Here is a 19,338-nt window from a genome sequence, read left to right as displayed (position 1 = left end):
TGTTCTATACCAATGTAATTGCTGGAATGATTGTAAAGTTTTGCTGATCTTTATGCAGTATGCTAAATATGCTGAATTCTTAAAAAACAGATTGAATAAAAAATGGGTTTGCTAGACTGTTCCTGGGCTCTGATATAAAAACAGCTCCAGTCTTTTACCTTGCTTATTCCGTGGCTCCTTTCCCCCTGAAGACACAGTCGCAGATTTACTAGCTTGTTTCTTGGCGGAATCCTCCCCAGCAGTCCGGGGTTCCGCTGCTGCCCTGGACCTGTTTGCTGCGGCAGCCACTCCCTGGACAGAAGGAGCATTGCTGTGACGACCTTTCTTATTTTTTCCACCCATTTTTCTAGATCTCCAGGAGGATACTTTGTCTATTGAGAGAGAAAAAGAACAAATATTCAAAAAAGGGGAGAGGGAGCACTCATATTACCACATCCGTGAATTAGAGAGGAAAAATGGGGTACTCAAAAAGTAACCATGGATTGGACTTTAAAGGCATCGAAACAATGGAGACGTGGAGAGAAAAATAAAACTATTTATTGAAAAATTATTTTTTATAATATATATATATATATATATACACAGTGTTCACGATTGTTAAAAATCATATAAAATGATACAGTTTGTACAGTGAGCCCTTGCGCATTTATGCGCTTCACCGTTAGGCTTCTTCAGGACACGATCAAGGTTCAAAACGATGACAAAAAGAGAGAACTAGTCTCACTGTCTGGAATAAAATATATTCAAGTTACAAATCTAATAGACATAACAAACATTACATTAAAAAGCATATACCAGTCAATCCTGAGGAAACATCCAAAAAACAGGGGACACAGCAGAAAACCTACAAGTTCCTTGTTAATTGATTGAGCCTCATGCACAAATATCCGGAATGTTCTCAGCAATAATGTCTCATAAATGGACTATTTTCAAAAAATAGTGAAAAAGTACCCGGAATGCCGCTGATTCTGATGAATAATACACAAAAGTAATAGAAATAAATAGATAGGTGTAAGAGAAAAAAAATCATCTATCACCTCACCTTACACCTATCTATTTATTTCTATTACTTTCGATCAGAGCTACAAATAGGCACTGATTACTGTAAATTACACTGGAAGAGAAGGGGTTAAACACTAGGTGAGCGATCAGGGCGTTAAGTGTGTCCTTAGGGAGGTGTTCTAACTATAGGGGGGATGGGCTCACTACAACATGACAGAGATCACTGCTCCCGATGACTAGGAGCAGTGGATCTCTGTCATGTTGCTAGGTAGAACAGGGAAATGCCTTGTTTACATAGGCATCTCCCCGTTCTGTCTTTCCCCCCCGCTGTTGTGGGCCACCGGTGAAAATCGAGTTCATGGGACCCGCGGGCATATGCCCAATAGGCGGAAAATTCAAACGGACGTACAGGTACGCCCATTTGCCTGCCTGTGTCATTCTGCCGACGTACATCTGTGTGCGGCGGTCAGCAAGTGGTTAAAACACAGTAATACACTGTCTCACCCTGCTCTGCACATGCTCAGTTGCTCTCCATTATTAGACACTGATGAATGTGTAGAGGCCGATCTGCTGACATCCTTAACCACTTCCCGACTGCCGCACGACGATGTACGTCGACAGAATGGCACGGGCAGGCATAAGGGCTTACATGTACGTCCTTGCCTGCCCGCGGGTCGGGGGCCCGATCGGGCTCCCGTCCGGTGCCTGCGGCGGTCGATATTCGTTCGGGAGCGATCCCGGACGAGGGGAAGGCCATTCATTCATGGCCTCCCCCTCGCGATCGCTCCCGACGAATGAAAATGCTCCGTGACATCACTTCCTCTCCTGTAATGTAAACACAGGAGAGGAAGTGATGTAATCTCTCCTCCGTGTCGGTATTTTTCGTTCCGACACCGAGGAGAGAGGATCGGTGAGTTGCACCAACACGACACTACACAGTAGAACATGCCAGGCACACTCACACCCCCCCACGATCACCCCCCCAATTACCCCTGCCCCCCAGTCACAGTGACACCAATGTCATTTTTTTTTTTTTTTGCATTGGTGTCATTTGTGACTGTAATAACTGTTAGGGCAGTTAGGGTTAGCCCCCTTTAGTTCTAATGTACCCCCCTAACCCCCCCAATAAAGGTTTAACCCCGTGATCACCCCCCGTCGCCAGTGTCACTAAGGCTGGGTTCACATTGCAGCAGTTTATGAGAACGAATGTGATTCGCACCGCACTGCAGTGCAAATCACATCCGATCTCTGTGCGATTCGAGTTCAGCCATACAGATAGTATGGCTGAATTCGTGTCGCACCCGCCGCAAACTCGCACGGGACCCTTTTTTTGGTCCGCAGCAGAATCGGATCGCATGGGTGTTCACACCATGCGATCCGAGTTTGCAGATCGCACTGCGATATGCGAACTGATCTGGGGGTGTCATTAACATTTCACTGACACTCCCAGCAGTTCGCATAGGGCAGTGTGAACTGCCGCCGGGAGGCATGTGATGCGGGAACCCGCCGCGGATTTGTGGCGTTCCCGCATCGCTCCAGTGTGAACCCAGCCTAATAAGCGATCGTTTTTCTGATCGCTGTATTAGTGTCACAGGTGACGCTAGTTAGGCAGGTAGGTATTTAGGTTCGTCGCAGCTTTTTATAGCGCCAGGGACCCCCATATACTACCGCATAAAGCCCCCTGATTTCCCCCTAGTTAACCCTTTCACCAGTGATCACCATATAACTGTTACAGGTGACGCTGGTTGGTTAGTTATTTTTTTATAGTTTCAGGGCACCCGCCATTTATTACCTAGTCTCACTAGTGTACCCCTAAATTTAGGGGTGTCTACTTTCCAAAATGGGGTCATTTGTGGGGGTTTTGTGCCATCTTGGCATTTTATGGCCTTCAAAACTGTAATAGGTAGTGAGAAGTGAAATCAAAAATTTACGCCCTTAGAAAGCCTGAAGGCGGTGCTTGGTTTTCGGGGCCCCGTACGTGGCTAGGCTCCCAAAAAGTCCCACATATGTGGTATCCCCGTACTCAGGAGAAGCAGCAGAATTTATTTTGGGGTGTCATTTCACATATGCCCATAGCATGTGTGAGCAATATATCATTTAGTGACAACTTTGTGTAAAAAAAATAAATAAAAATAAAATATTCAATGGGCTCAACATGCCACTTATCAATTTCCTTAGGGTGTCTACTTTCCAAAATGGGGTCATTTGGGGGGGTTTTGTACTGCCCTGCCATTTTAGCACCTCAAGAAATGAGATAGGCAGTCGTAAACTAAAAGCTGCGTAAATTCCAGAAAACGTACCTTAGTTTGTAGATGTGACAACTTTTGCGCAAACCAATGAATATACAATTATTGACTTTTTTTTTTTACCAAAGACATGTGGCTGAATACATTTTGGCCTAAATGTATGACTAAAATTGAGTTTATTGGATTTTTCTAATAACAAAAAGTAGAAAATATCATTTTTTTTTCAAAATTTTCGGTCTTTTTACGTTTATATCGCAAAAAATATAAATCGCAGAGGCAATCAAATACCATCAAAAGAAAGCTCTATTTGTGGGAAGAAAAGGACGCAAATTTTGTTTGGGTACAACATTGCATGACCGCGCAATTACCAGTTAAAGCAGCGCAGTGCCAAATTGTAAAAAGACCTCTGGTCATTTACCAGCAAAATGGTCCGGTCTGAAAGTGGTTAAAGCATAATTAAACCCTCCTATACTTTACAGCCAAGGAAGCTGCTTCTGTTTGATCTGCAACTGCCATGGTGCTGCACATGTGATCAGTTATAACTCCAGCCATTTGATCAAATGTGACAGTTAGTAATCCCGGCATTCCAGAAATGTAGCAACTTTTTGAAACCGTGAGGCCTCTTGCACATAATACTCCTGTTTGAGCATCTACTTTTCAGACTCTTTTTTTTGTATGCATCTGCGTGTATTTATGCACATTATTGTGAATACATATTTTATATATATATATATATATATATATATATATATATATATATATATATATATATATATATATATATATATATATATATATATATATATAACGTATTCTCGTGTTCTAATTCAGCACAATGTGTAAATGGGCATTTGCGCAAATTTGTGTGCATTTGCTTGCATTAGGCATAAAGAACTGGCCAAAAAAAGTACTTTTTTTTTTTTTTTTTTACTGAAGAATACACGGCGCTTGTTTACACGCCTGTGTGCATAGGCACATTACAATTAATGGGCTGTATTTTAGCTCAGTAAATAAAAAAGCTGTACTGAGCTTTTTCAAGCTGCAGTGTACAAGAGGCCTAAAATCAACGGATTTAGTTCCACTTTATGACATGTACACACAATCAGATTTTCGGACGACCGTTCGTCTGTTTTTTGTGGCATGCTAGTCTCATGTCGAAGGTGAAGAGGTTACTCACCATATGAAAATGTTCGTACGACAGAATACAATGTCAGAAGTGAGGTAATGTGTTGAATAGTTTTGTATGTATTCTTTCGTTCCTGAGCATGCGTAGTCTTGCTCTTACGATTTTTTTCGGACAAAAAACATACAAATTATCAGAAAATCAGACGTTGTGTTCACGTATGTTTAAAAGTTTATAGTCTGCACATCCATCTTTTATCATCCGAAAAATTGGAATCGCCTGTTGAAAGCACGGTACTAACGATCCCAAAATCGGCAGACCGTTCGTCGGATGAAATTTTACTTCCGACTTTCGTAACGTGTGTATGGGGCTTTACAGAGGCTCTGGGCTTCAGCAAAATAGCAACCTCCAGCAAGAAGAAACAGGAGGAATGGTGGAGGCAATTTACAGCACACGTTCATTTTGGTAGCAGAATTATTAATGTGAAATGTATGTTCCTTGCTAAAAGAACATTATTTTATTATCAAGTTGTTATGGGTAAAGTTCCACTTTAATATATATTTTTTGGAATGAATTTTATTATACATTTTTAATTTTTTTTTAACTTTATTGCTATCACAGGGGCTTTAAGCGGAGTTCCACCCACAAATGGAACTTCCGCTTTAAGGGAAGGTGACCCCCTGACAGGCCACATTTGGCATGTCCTTTTTTTTGGGGGGGGGGGACGGAAACCCTTAGAGGGATCCAGCTCCCACTTCTTCCCGGGGCACTCCGGTGCCGGAAGTCAGTTCACCTCTCCCCCCCTCCCTCTCAGCAATCATCTGGGACACATCACAGGTCGCAGATGATTGCCTGTCCAGTCTCGGCGCAGCTCACACATGCGCAGTGTATGCCCACAGTGACAATGCTGGCGCCACGGAGAGGAGGGGAAGACAAGCGGGGCTTCATTCCTCCACATTGCAAGCTCCCTGGACAGGTAAGTGTCCAATTATTAAAAGTCAGCAGCTGCAGTATTTGTAGCTGCTGACTTCTATTTTTTAGCAGAACTCCACTTTAACAAACCCTCATGTGATAGCACTGGGCAGGTGACAGGTAGTCTTGGGACCCCTTTCACACTGAGGCAGTTTTCAGACGTTTTAGCACTAGAAATGGTGCCTGTAATCCGCCTCCCTTTAATTTCAGTGTGACTTTTCCCACTGGAGCGGTGTGATTGCAGGGCGTTAGGAAAGTCCTACAAGCAGCATCTTTGGGGTGGTTTGGGAGCGCTTTACACAGCTGAAAAGCGCTGCTTAAACAGTGGTAAAGTGCTAAAACAAGCAGCGCTTTACCACTAACGCTCAGCACCCCAGTGTGAAAGGGGTCTCATGGAGACATTTGGGGGTCTCATGGAGACATTTGGGGGCTCTATTAGACCTCAGTGTCCCCCCTGCCCTCCAAAGCAGCTAACCAAACACAGATGGTGCTGGGTTAGCTGCTTCCCTGACAGCCAGGGAATGACAGATCTGAAACCAGAAGTGTCAAAATGATTGTTGCTTTTGGATTTAGTCACTGCAGAGGAGATCGAGGAATGGATGTTCCTTCATCTCCACCTGCTTATCATCCTGAAGCCCTCTGATGTGGTTCTGGGCTCCCAGAAAGAGCATGAGTGCCCGCGGGGGAGGAGGTGCCCACTATACAGCCACCCACATCACTTTACAGCCAGATGAACTAAACCAGCACAAGCTCCCGCATGACATGTGCTGGGGCTTCACCCTCCATGCTCGGGATGTACTAAGTATGCCCAAAGAGATGAGGTAGTTAACAGTGTGAGTCAGAGTTCCACTTTAATTTGGTGGTCAACTCCATGGAAATCTGCCAGTACATCCAACACTCCCCTCCCCCCACAACACAATGCTGCTGTCCAGAGGTGTCTCCATTGCTCCTCCATCCAGAATGGAGACACCTTAAGACAGGAATTGTGTAACTGACCGGATCACCTGGTGAACATAAAGGAAACAATAAGACTAATGCAGCCACCGCATATAAGGATTGGGAAGATCTCATGATCCCCTCCGATCTGTCATGGAGTATATGGAGGCATTATAAATCCTGAGTGATCTCCCCCTTCCCTGTCTGTTACCATTATGTGCCTTTCGAGGGACCCCCTTGAATCACTCACCATACACACATCGTTCCCATCTCAGACACACAGCGATACGTCATGGTCCCCCCAGCTCCATGTGACATCTCCATACACACTGAACACTAGAGCGCGGGCTAAAAAAAAGTTCCGGAGTCCAGTCTAGCCGCCATTTTCTCTGGGACAAAACCTTTACTTACACAATTGTGGGTCTTCGGGAAGATGGCGGTGTGGGACCTATTTCGAGGACAAATTCTCAGCCAGCTGATGTTGAACGCTTTGCCTCCTTTGAGAAGCTCTGTGAGGGGAACATTACAGCTCTCGGAGTCGCGCACGTCATCGCAGTGCGTCCTCCGTTAACGTGTGAGCGGGTGTGCGGCGTCCTGCGGTTGGTGTTGGGGCCTACGCTGGTTTGAAAGACGTTGTGTGTTCGGAGAGGTGCGCGGGGATGGCGGACGCCTTCAGTGATGATTTGTTCTGTATGATCGATGAGGAGACTCCGGCGGGCAGCAAAACGGCACTACCCGGCCCTACCACCGCTAGAGGGTGAGGAGATGGGGGGATGGGGACACGGCACAGGGTGAGAGGAGGGGGAATAGGGGCCCTTCAAAGAGTGAGCAGATGTAGGGAGATGGGGTCCCGTCTAAGGGCGAGGAGATGAGGGGGGGGACAGATGGGGTCCTTTATGGGGGGGGGGGGGGGGGGGGGGGGGGGATAGTAGAGCTGCACAATTCTGGCCAAAATTAAAATCATGATTTTTATTTTTGTTTAGAATAAAGAGATCATGATTCTCATGACGTAAAATCTTTCACAGTATGTACAAAATAAAAAAAATGGGTCATGCACAAATATCCGGAATGTTCTCAGCAATAATGTCTCATAAATGGACTATTTTCAAAAAATAGTGAAAAAGTACCCGGAATGCCGCTGATTCTGATGAATAATACACAAAAGTAATAGAAATAAATAGATAGGTGTAAGAGAAAAAAAATCATCTATCACCTCACCTTACACCTATCTATTTATTTCTATTACTTTCGATCAGAGCTACAAATAGGCACTGATTACTGTAAATTACACTGGAAGAGAAGGGGTTAAACACTAGGTGAGCGATCAGGGCGTTAAGTGTGTCCTTAGGGAGGTGTTCTAACTATAGGGGGGATGGGCTCACTACAACATGACAGAGATCACTGCTCCCGATGACTAGGAGCAGTGGATCTCTGTCATGTTGCTAGGTAGAACAGGGAAATGCCTTGTTTACATAGGCATCTCCCCGTTCTGTCTTTCCCCCCCGCTGTTGTGGGCCACCGGTGAAAATCGAGTTCATGGGACCCGCGGGCATATGCCCAATAGGCGGAAAATTCAAACGGACGTACAGGTACGCCCATTTGCCTGCCTGTGTCATTCTGCCGACGTACATCTGTGTGCGGCGGTCAGCAAGTGGTTAAAACACAGTAATACACTGTCTCACCCTGCTCTGCACATGCTCAGTTGCTCTCCATTATTAGACACTGATGAATGTGTAGAGGCCGATCTGCTGACATCCTTAACCACTTCCCGACTGCCGCACGACGATGTACGTCGACAGAATGGCACGGGCAGGCATAAGGGCTTACATGTACGTCCTTGCCTGCCCGCGGGTCGGGGGCCCGATCGGGCTCCCGTCCGGTGCCTGCGGCGGTCGATATTCGTTCGGGAGCGATCCCGGACGAGGGGAAGGCCATTCATTCATGGCCTCCCCCTCGCGATCGCTCCCGACGAATGAAAATGCTCCGTGACATCACTTCCTCTCCTGTAATGTAAACACAGGAGAGGAAGTGATGTAATCTCTCCTCCGTGTCGGTATTTTTCGTTCCGACACCGAGGAGAGAGGATCGGTGAGTTGCACCAACACGACACTACACAGTAGAACATGCCAGGCACACTCACACCCCCCCACGATCACCCCCCCAATTACCCCTGCCCCCCAGTCACAGTGACACCAATGTCATTTTTTTTTTTTTTTGCATTGGTGTCATTTGTGACTGTAATAACTGTTAGGGCAGTTAGGGTTAGCCCCCTTTAGTTCTAATGTACCCCCCTAACCCCCCCAATAAAGGTTTAACCCCGTGATCACCCCCCGTCGCCAGTGTCACTAAGGCTGGGTTCACATTGCAGCAGTTTATGAGAACGAATGTGATTCGCACCGCACTGCAGTGCAAATCACATCCGATCTCTGTGCGATTCGAGTTCAGCCATACAGATAGTATGGCTGAATTCGTGTCGCACCCGCCGCAAACTCGCACGGGACCCTTTTTTTGGTCCGCAGCAGAATCGGATCGCATGGGTGTTCACACCATGCGATCCGAGTTTGCAGATCGCACTGCGATATGCGAACTGATCTGGGGGTGTCATTAACATTTCACTGACACTCCCAGCAGTTCGCATAGGGCAGTGTGAACTGCCGCCGGGAGGCATGTGATGCGGGAACCCGCCGCGGATTTGTGGCGTTCCCGCATCGCTCCAGTGTGAACCCAGCCTAATAAGCGATCGTTTTTCTGATCGCTGTATTAGTGTCACAGGTGACGCTAGTTAGGCAGGTAGGTATTTAGGTTCGTCGCAGCTTTTTATAGCGCCAGGGACCCCCATATACTACCGCATAAAGCCCCCTGATTTCCCCCTAGTTAACCCTTTCACCAGTGATCACCATATAACTGTTACAGGTGACGCTGGTTGGTTAGTTATTTTTTTATAGTTTCAGGGCACCCGCCATTTATTACCTAGTCTCACTAGTGTACCCCTAAATTTAGGGGTGTCTACTTTCCAAAATGGGGTCATTTGTGGGGGTTTTGTGCCATCTTGGCATTTTATGGCCTTCAAAACTGTAATAGGTAGTGAGAAGTGAAATCAAAAATTTACGCCCTTAGAAAGCCTGAAGGCGGTGCTTGGTTTTCGGGGCCCCGTACGTGGCTAGGCTCCCAAAAAGTCCCACATATGTGGTATCCCCGTACTCAGGAGAAGCAGCAGAATTTATTTTGGGGTGTCATTTCACATATGCCCATAGCATGTGTGAGCAATATATCATTTAGTGACAACTTTGTGTAAAAAAAATAAATAAAAATAAAATATTCAATGGGCTCAACATGCCACTTATCAATTTCCTTAGGGTGTCTACTTTCCAAAATGGGGTCATTTGGGGGGGTTTTGTACTGCCCTGCCATTTTAGCACCTCAAGAAATGAGATAGGCAGTCGTAAACTAAAAGCTGCGTAAATTCCAGAAAACGTACCTTAGTTTGTAGATGTGACAACTTTTGCGCAAACCAATGAATATACAATTATTGACTTTTTTTTTTTACCAAAGACATGTGGCTGAATACATTTTGGCCTAAATGTATGACTAAAATTGAGTTTATTGGATTTTTCTAATAACAAAAAGTAGAAAATATCATTTTTTTTTCAAAATTTTCGGTCTTTTTACGTTTATATCGCAAAAAATATAAATCGCAGAGGCAATCAAATACCATCAAAAGAAAGCTCTATTTGTGGGAAGAAAAGGACGCAAATTTTGTTTGGGTACAACATTGCATGACCGCGCAATTACCAGTTAAAGCAGCGCAGTGCCAAATTGTAAAAAGACCTCTGGTCATTTACCAGCAAAATGGTCCGGTCTGAAAGTGGTTAAAGCATAATTAAACCCTCCTATACTTTACAGCCAAGGAAGCTGCTTCTGTTTGATCTGCAACTGCCATGGTGCTGCACATGTGATCAGTTATAACTCCAGCCATTTGATCAAATGTGACAGTTAGTAATCCCGGCATTCCAGAAATGTAGCAACTTTTTGAAACCGTGAGGCCTCTTGCACATAATACTCCTGTTTGAGCATCTACTTTTCAGACTCTTTTTTTTGTATGCATCTGCGTGTATTTATGCACATTATTGTGAATACATATTTTATATATATATATATATATATATATATATATATATATATATATATATATATATATATATATATATATATATATATATATATATATATAACGTATTCTCGTGTTCTAATTCAGCACAATGTGTAAATGGGCATTTGCGCAAATTTGTGTGCATTTGCTTGCATTAGGCATAAAGAACTGGCCAAAAAAAGTACTTTTTTTTTTTTTTTTTTACTGAAGAATACACGGCGCTTGTTTACACGCCTGTGTGCATAGGCACATTACAATTAATGGGCTGTATTTTAGCTCAGTAAATAAAAAAGCTGTACTGAGCTTTTTCAAGCTGCAGTGTACAAGAGGCCTAAAATCAACGGATTTAGTTCCACTTTATGACATGTACACACAATCAGATTTTCGGACGACCGTTCGTCTGTTTTTTGTGGCATGCTAGTCTCATGTCGAAGGTGAAGAGGTTACTCACCATATGAAAATGTTCGTACGACAGAATACAATGTCAGAAGTGAGGTAATGTGTTGAATAGTTTTGTATGTATTCTTTCGTTCCTGAGCATGCGTAGTCTTGCTCTTACGATTTTTTTCGGACAAAAAACATACAAATTATCAGAAAATCAGACGTTGTGTTCACGTATGTTTAAAAGTTTATAGTCTGCACATCCATCTTTTATCATCCGAAAAATTGGAATCGCCTGTTGAAAGCACGGTACTAACGATCCCAAAATCGGCAGACCGTTCGTCGGATGAAATTTTACTTCCGACTTTCGTAACGTGTGTATGGGGCTTTACAGAGGCTCTGGGCTTCAGCAAAATAGCAACCTCCAGCAAGAAGAAACAGGAGGAATGGTGGAGGCAATTTACAGCACACGTTCATTTTGGTAGCAGAATTATTAATGTGAAATGTATGTTCCTTGCTAAAAGAACATTATTTTATTATCAAGTTGTTATGGGTAAAGTTCCACTTTAATATATATTTTTTGGAATGAATTTTATTATACATTTTTAATTTTTTTTTAACTTTATTGCTATCACAGGGGCTTTAAGCGGAGTTCCACCCACAAATGGAACTTCCGCTTTAAGGGAAGGTGACCCCCTGACAGGCCACATTTGGCATGTCCTTTTTTTTGGGGGGGGGGGACGGAAACCCTTAGAGGGATCCAGCTCCCACTTCTTCCCGGGGCACTCCGGTGCCGGAAGTCAGTTCACCTCTCCCCCCCTCCCTCTCAGCAATCATCTGGGACACATCACAGGTCGCAGATGATTGCCTGTCCAGTCTCGGCGCAGCTCACACATGCGCAGTGTATGCCCACAGTGACAATGCTGGCGCCACGGAGAGGAGGGGAAGACAAGCGGGGCTTCATTCCTCCACATTGCAAGCTCCCTGGACAGGTAAGTGTCCAATTATTAAAAGTCAGCAGCTGCAGTATTTGTAGCTGCTGACTTCTATTTTTTAGCAGAACTCCACTTTAACAAACCCTCATGTGATAGCACTGGGCAGGTGACAGGTAGTCTTGGGACCCCTTTCACACTGAGGCAGTTTTCAGACGTTTTAGCACTAGAAATGGTGCCTGTAATCCGCCTCCCTTTAATTTCAGTGTGACTTTTCCCACTGGAGCGGTGTGATTGCAGGGCGTTAGGAAAGTCCTACAAGCAGCATCTTTGGGGTGGTTTGGGAGCGCTTTACACAGCTGAAAAGCGCTGCTTAAACAGTGGTAAAGTGCTAAAACAAGCAGCGCTTTACCACTAACGCTCAGCACCCCAGTGTGAAAGGGGTCTCATGGAGACATTTGGGGGTCTCATGGAGACATTTGGGGGCTCTATTAGACCTCAGTGTCCCCCCTGCCCTCCAAAGCAGCTAACCAAACACAGATGGTGCTGGGTTAGCTGCTTCCCTGACAGCCAGGGAATGACAGATCTGAAACCAGAAGTGTCAAAATGATTGTTGCTTTTGGATTTAGTCACTGCAGAGGAGATCGAGGAATGGATGTTCCTTCATCTCCACCTGCTTATCATCCTGAAGCCCTCTGATGTGGTTCTGGGCTCCCAGAAAGAGCATGAGTGCCCGCGGGGGAGGAGGTGCCCACTATACAGCCACCCACATCACTTTACAGCCAGATGAACTAAACCAGCACAAGCTCCCGCATGACATGTGCTGGGGCTTCACCCTCCATGCTCGGGATGTACTAAGTATGCCCAAAGAGATGAGGTAGTTAACAGTGTGAGTCAGAGTTCCACTTTAATTTGGTGGTCAACTCCATGGAAATCTGCCAGTACATCCAACACTCCCCTCCCCCCACAACACAATGCTGCTGTCCAGAGGTGTCTCCATTGCTCCTCCATCCAGAATGGAGACACCTTAAGACAGGAATTGTGTAACTGACCGGATCACCTGGTGAACATAAAGGAAACAATAAGACTAATGCAGCCACCGCATATAAGGATTGGGAAGATCTCATGATCCCCTCCGATCTGTCATGGAGTATATGGAGGCATTATAAATCCTGAGTGATCTCCCCCTTCCCTGTCTGTTACCATTATGTGCCTTTCGAGGGACCCCCTTGAATCACTCACCATACACACATCGTTCCCATCTCAGACACACAGCGATACGTCATGGTCCCCCCAGCTCCATGTGACATCTCCATACACACTGAACACTAGAGCGCGGGCTAAAAAAAAGTTCCGGAGTCCAGTCTAGCCGCCATTTTCTCTGGGACAAAACCTTTACTTACACAATTGTGGGTCTTCGGGAAGATGGCGGTGTGGGACCTATTTCGAGGACAAATTCTCAGCCAGCTGATGTTGAACGCTTTGCCTCCTTTGAGAAGCTCTGTGAGGGGAACATTACAGCTCTCGGAGTCGCGCACGTCATCGCAGTGCGTCCTCCGTTAACGTGTGAGCGGGTGTGCGGCGTCCTGCGGTTGGTGTTGGGGCCTACGCTGGTTTGAAAGACGTTGTGTGTTCGGAGAGGTGCGCGGGGATGGCGGACGCCTTCAGTGATGATTTGTTCTGTATGATCGATGAGGAGACTCCGGCGGGCAGCAAAACGGCACTACCCGGCCCTACCACCGCTAGAGGGTGAGGAGATGGGGGGATGGGGACACGGCACAGGGTGAGAGGAGGGGGAATAGGGGCCCTTCAAAGAGTGAGCAGATGTAGGGAGATGGGGTCCCGTCTAAGGGCGAGGAGATGAGGGGGGGGACAGATGGGGTCCTTTATGGGGGGGGGGGGGGGGGGATAGTAGAGCTGCACAATTCTGGCCAAAATTAAAATCATGATTTTTATTTTTGTTTAGAATAAAGAGATCATGATTCTCATGACGTAAAATCTTTCACAGTATGTACAAAATAAAAAAAATGGGTCAAGTAATTTTTTTTCACAAAAATTGCATTTGATTGATCGCTGTGTAAATACAGTGTGATATAAAATATTGCAACAACCACTATTTTATTCTCTTCCTTTCTTTTGAAGGCTGGGGCTTCAGAAGAGCAGAGAGAAATCTTTACATAGAAAGAATCGTGAAATACTCAATAACGATTCTTGACTATTTAATTGTGCGGCTTGAGGAGATTGGGACCCGTCTGGGGGGGGGGGGAGATGGGGTCCCATCTAAGCGGGGGGATGGATGGGGTCCCATCTAAGCGGGGGGATGGATGGGGTCCCGTCTAAGCGGGGGGATGGATGGGGTCCCGTCTAAGCGGGGGGATGTATGGGGTCCCGTCTAAGCGGGGGGATGGATGGGGTCCCGTCTAAGCGGGGGGATGGGTGGGGTCCCGTCTAAGCGGGGGGGGGGGATGGGTGGGGTCCCGTCTAAGCGGGGGGGGGGATGGGTGGGGTCCCGTCTAAGCGGGGGGGGGATGGGTGGGGTCCTGTCTAAGCGGGGGGGGGGATGGGTGGGGTCCTGTCTAAGCGGGGGGGGGATGGATGGGGTCCTGTGTCTAAGCGGGGGGGGATGGATGGGGTCCTGTCTAAGCGGGGGGGGATGGATGGGGTCCTGTCTAAGCGGGGGGGGGGATGGATGGGGTCCTGTCTAAGCGGGGGGGGGGATGGATGGGGTCCTGTCTAAGCGGGGGAGGGGGATGGATGGGGTCCTGTCTAAGCGGGGGGGGAGATGGATGGGGTCCTGTCTAAGCGGGGGGGGATGGATGGGGTCCTGTCTAAGCGGGGGGGGGATGGATGGGGTCCTGTCTAAGCGGGGGGGGGATGGATGGGGTCCTGTCTAAGCGGGGGGGGATGGATGGGGTCCTGTCTAAGCGGGGGGGGTGGATGGGGTCCTGTCTAAGCGGGGGGGATGGATGGGGTCCTGTCTAAGCGGGGGGGGATGGATGGGGTCCTGTCTAAGCGGGGGGGGATGGATGGGGTCCTGTCTAAGCGGGGGGGGATGGATGGGGTCCTGTCTAAGCGGGGGGGGGGGTGGATGGGGTCCTGTCTAAGCAGGGGGGGGGTGGATGGGGTCCTGTCTAAGCGGGGGGGGTGGATGGGGTCCTGTCTAAGCGGGGGGGGTGGATGGGGTCCTGTCTAAGCGGGGGGGGTGGATGGGGTCCTGTCTAAGCGGGGGGGGGATGGATGGGGTCCTGTCTAAGCGGGGGGGATGGATGGGGTCCTGTCTAAGCGGGGGGGGGATGGATGGGGTCCTGTCTAAGCGGGGGGGGGGGGATGGATGGGGTCCTGTCTAAGCGGGGGGGGGGGGTGGATGGGGTCCTGTCTAAGCGGGGGGGGGATGGATGGGGTCCTGTCTAAGCGGGGGGGGGATGGATGGGGTCCTGTCTAAGCGGGGGGGGGGGGGATGGATGGGGTCCTGTCTAAGCGGGGGGGGATGGATGGGGTCCTGTCTAAGCGGGGGGGGATGGATGGGGTCCTGTCTAAGCGGGGGGGGGGGGTGGATGGGGTCCTGTCTAAGCGGGGGGGGGGGGTGGATGGGGTCCTGTCTAAGCGGGGGGGGATGGAATGGGGTCCTGTCTAAGCGGGGGGGGGATGGATGGGGTCCTGTCTAAGCGGGGGGGGGGGGGGGTGGATGGGGTCCTGTCTAAGCGGGGGGGGGATGGATGGGGTCCTGTCTAAGCGGGGGGGGGGATGGATGGGGTCCTGTCTAAGCGGGGGGGGATGGATGGGGTCCTGTCTAAGCGGGGGGGGGGATGGATGGGGTCCTGTCTAAGCGGGGGGGGATGGATGGGGTCCTGTCTAAGCGGGGGGGGTGGATGGGGTCCTGTCTAAGCGGGGGGGGTGGTGGATGGGGTCCTGTCTAAGCGGGGGGGGGATGGATGGGGTCCTGTCTAAGCGGGGGGGATGGATGGGGTCCTGTCTAAGCGGGGGGATGGATGGGGTCCTGTCTAAGCGGGGGGGATGGATGGGGTCCTGTCTAAGCGGGGGGGATGGATGGGGTCCTGTCTAAGCAGGGGGGGGGATGGATGGGGTCCTGTCTAAGCGGGGGGGGGATGGATGGGGTCCTGTCTAAGCGGGGGGGGGGGAATGGATGGGGTCCTGTCTAAGCGGGGGGGTGGATGGGGTCCTGTCTAAGCGGGGGGGATGGATGGGGTCCTGTCTAAGCGGGGGGGGGGGGATGGATGGGGTCCTGTCTAAGCGGGGGGGGGATGGATGGGGTCCTGTCTAAGCGGGGGGGGGATGGATGGGGTCCTGTCTAAGCGGGGGGGGATGGATGGGGTCCTGTCTAAGCGGGGGGGATGGATGGGGTCCTGTCTAAGCGGGGGGGGGGGATGGATGGGTCCTGTCTAAGCGGGGGGGGGGATGGATGGGGTCCTGTCTAAGCGGGGGGGGATGGATGGGGTCCTGTCTAAGCGGGGGGGGATGGATGGGGTCCTGTCTAAGCGGGGGGGATGGATGGGGTCCTGTCTAAGCGGGGGGGATGGATGGGGTCCTGTCTAAGCGGGGGGGGTGGATGGGGTCCTGTCTAAGCGCTCATCACCTTTACCAAACATCACTGGAGCTAAAGAATATATGTATAATATATAATAATATGTATAATAATAAAAAAAAAAATATATATATATATATATATATATATATATATATATATATATATATATATATATATATATATATATATATATATATATGTTGGGAAGTGGTTATGTGAATAACTTTAAATTAACAATGATCTTCTTATTGCATCTGAAAGTCAATAGGATGGATTTGGCAGCAATTACACATCTTGTTCCTGAAATTGAAGTGTTGAATGCAGAAATGATGGACATCCCAGTTTGTGTATGGGGCTGCATGTATGGCCACAGATCGGTCATGGGTACCCATGCTGACCCGTGTCCACAGCCAAAGTCCCCCACAATGGGCATGTGAGCATCTGAACTGGACCACAGAGCAATGGAAGAAGGTGGCCTAATCTGATGAATCGTGTTCTCTTTCCGATGATGTGCATTGCCGGATGTGTGTACATCACTTACCGGGGGAAGAGACTGCATCCTGGTGTCATATGGGAAGAAGGGAAGCTGGCAGAGACAGTGCGATGCTTTGGGCAGAATTCTGCTGGGAAACCTTGGGTCCTGTCATTCATGTGAATGTTATTTTGACTCGCATCACCTACCGAAACATTGTTGCTGACCAAGTACACCCCTTCATGAAAACGTTATCCCCTGATGGCACTGGCCTCTTTCAGCAGGATAATGAGCCCTACCACACTGCAAAAATATTTGAGGAGCATGGCAATGAGTTTAACCACTTGCTAACAGCAATACGGGTATATACACACGTTGCAGTTTGCAAGTTCTTCTTTTTACTGTGGTTATGGTTGAAGCGATAAGCCATAACACCAATTTTATTTTATTTTGTTCAGCTATCGGCTGGTGTTTCTCAGGCTTACTGTTTCACCGTCCCACCAAAGAAGCAATCCGACAATGCAGCCGGCTGGTCACAGAGGCAGTGAGAGACTAGATTGTAAATACCTCTATGACCTTGGAGAACTGGAGTTTGACATCACAGCGTAACATTCTGTCTAGGGTGGAAGTAAAGAATTATAATTTTTTTTTTCCAAAGCAAAAAATCACTTTTTAAATTTTTTCCATTTAAAGGGATAGGAGGGATTTGAGGTATTTTTGACCCCATATCTCTGCAGAATGGGGGGGGGGGGGGGGGGGTAGAGGAGAAGCGTCTGTCAGATGCTTTAGTGAAAGCCACAATGGGAAATCTGTGATTGTAACTCTCCCACTGCCGCACCAATCATCCCTGACTGTCCAGGTATTGGGTCAAGCATCGGATCATTTGCATGAATAAAAATACTCGTACAAATGCTCAGTACATGTGGCTACAGTCACTGTGTACTGATTTTGTAGAGGAGTTTAGCAAATGTTTTTAAATAGTGTATAAATGTTTTGCCATTATGTATATTCTCATACAGGTATTTGTACATATGGGCCGTCCATATTTTATTACTAACTGTGAACTTCTGTTACCAGGAAGAAAAAAAAGGGCCATGCAGCAATTGCAGGACCTGCAGCGGTCCCAAAACGAGAAGCCATCTCTCTTGATGGACCAGAAGATTGCATATTGGGGAAGAAATTGAAGCTTGATTCATCAGCTGCAGATGAGATAAAGTAAGAATGTTATTTAGACATGGGATACCTGGGTTTGTTTTGGCTGCACGATGTCATGACATTTATAAAAATGACTTGGGATTTTTGTGTATCGAAGCCTCAGATTCTTTTCACTGTGTTTGACAGAATATTCTGCCACTAACCATTATCGGGGATGTACAATGGTCAAAATAAGTTTCATTTATGAAGACCTCACACTAAAGCCACCTTAAAAAAAGGTTGAAACCTGGGAACTGGTGAAAGTTGGAGCAATGGGTTGCTCTGCCAACATCACCTCACCCAACAAACTTCGCTTGAAAATGGAAGGAGCTGAATGGAAAAAAATTGGCTGAGCAATGACTGAAGCCAATCACTGTTGGGTATTCTGACTGTTGCTGATGTCGACTGTTGGCATACAAGCTCCGTAAGTGGGAGAATTGTCCATCTTCTACGGTTTAGCATGGATGGTGGAATCTATACATTTGTTCCACCTTTAAGGCTAGTTCACACCAGATGCTGTTCCATGTGCTTTTTTCTGCACTAAAATGCATGCAGTGTTTTCCATATATTCCAATGGCTCTAGTTTACACCAGTGCAGTTTCCGGTGCAGAGAAAAAAAAAGCGTGCTGCATTTTTTTCTGCACAGAACTGTACTGGAGCCTAGCACATTGTATCAAAAATGCACTGGAACTGCGTGTGGTGTGAACTGTAAGCAAAAACTGATCCGGACCGTATGGGTGCATTTTTGTGGTGTGAACTGGCCCTAAAAATGCATCCAGTGCTTTCTATGTATTCCAATGGCTTTAGTTCACACCAGTGCAGTCAGTTTCCGGTGCAGAAACTGACTGATTGGAACTGACTGCGTTGGTGTGAACTAAAGCCATTGGAATACATGAGAAAATGCTGCATACATTTTTAATGCAGGAAAAAAAGCACATGGATCTGCATCTGGTGTGAACTGGCCCTTGCACCAAAAAATAAAGATGATTTGTCATTCATCATTGGTCAGTGTGGTCACGTGAAACCAATGAGTTTCTTCATTTGTCCCAGAAGTAGGAATAGACTCTCATTGGCCAGTAGTTTCACATGACCTCTAGGCATGGCCAGGATTATACTGCTACACAGCTACCAGTGTTCAAACGTTTTCCAGATCAGTGCATTAGCAGATGTAATATTTTTGTCACAGCAGGTAAGTGCGGGGAGGGTGTTTTAGATGAGGTTGATGTCAATCTTTCCTCGTGAAATCTTGGTGTACCACTATTCTAAATCTTGAACCACTAGGTGTAGCAATATTTAATGGATTCTATAAAAGATGCATTTATAAATCTTGCTCATAAACCTCAGCTCGTACACTTGAACATCCTTGTGTGACATGTAGGGCCGA

General features: G+C 47.3%; 2 protein-coding genes across 2 annotated transcripts in view; one reads left to right on the top strand and one right to left on the bottom strand.

Moving 5' to 3' along the window:
* DHX29 (DExH-box helicase 29) overlaps nt 1–6,669 on the bottom strand; it is a 78,132-nt gene extending 71,463 nt beyond the window's left edge. Inside the window, exons 1-2 of the mRNA XM_077462722.1 lie at nt 6,530–6,669; nt 159–371 (exon numbers count right to left, since the gene is read on the bottom strand). Of these exons, the coding sequence (XP_077318848.1) occupies nt 159–342 (184 nt within the window). The 5' untranslated portion in view covers nt 343–371; nt 6,530–6,669. The remainder of the gene's footprint in view (nt 1–158; nt 372–6,529) is intronic.
* Nucleotides 6,670–13,251: 6,582 nt separating this feature from the next.
* The window catches only part of MTREX (Mtr4 exosome RNA helicase), a 124,548-nt gene continuing 118,461 nt past the window's right edge, over nt 13,252–19,338 (top strand). The window contains exons 1-2 of the mRNA XM_077462719.1: nt 13,252–13,491; nt 17,838–17,975. Coding sequence (XP_077318845.1) covers nt 13,394–13,491; nt 17,838–17,975 — 236 coding nt within the window. The 5' untranslated portion in view covers nt 13,252–13,393. The remainder of the gene's footprint in view (nt 13,492–17,837; nt 17,976–19,338) is intronic.

This window comes from Lithobates pipiens, unplaced genomic scaffold (assembly GCF_037356315.1).
Source record: "Lithobates pipiens isolate NorthernLeopardFrog02 unplaced genomic scaffold, aLitPip1_a1.2 Scaffold_3, whole genome shotgun sequence".
In the NCBI taxonomy this organism is placed as follows: domain Eukaryota; kingdom Metazoa; phylum Chordata; class Amphibia; order Anura; family Ranidae; genus Lithobates; species Lithobates pipiens.
The sequence above is the reverse complement of the archived record's forward strand: the minus strand, read 5'-3'. Positions and strand labels throughout refer to the sequence as shown.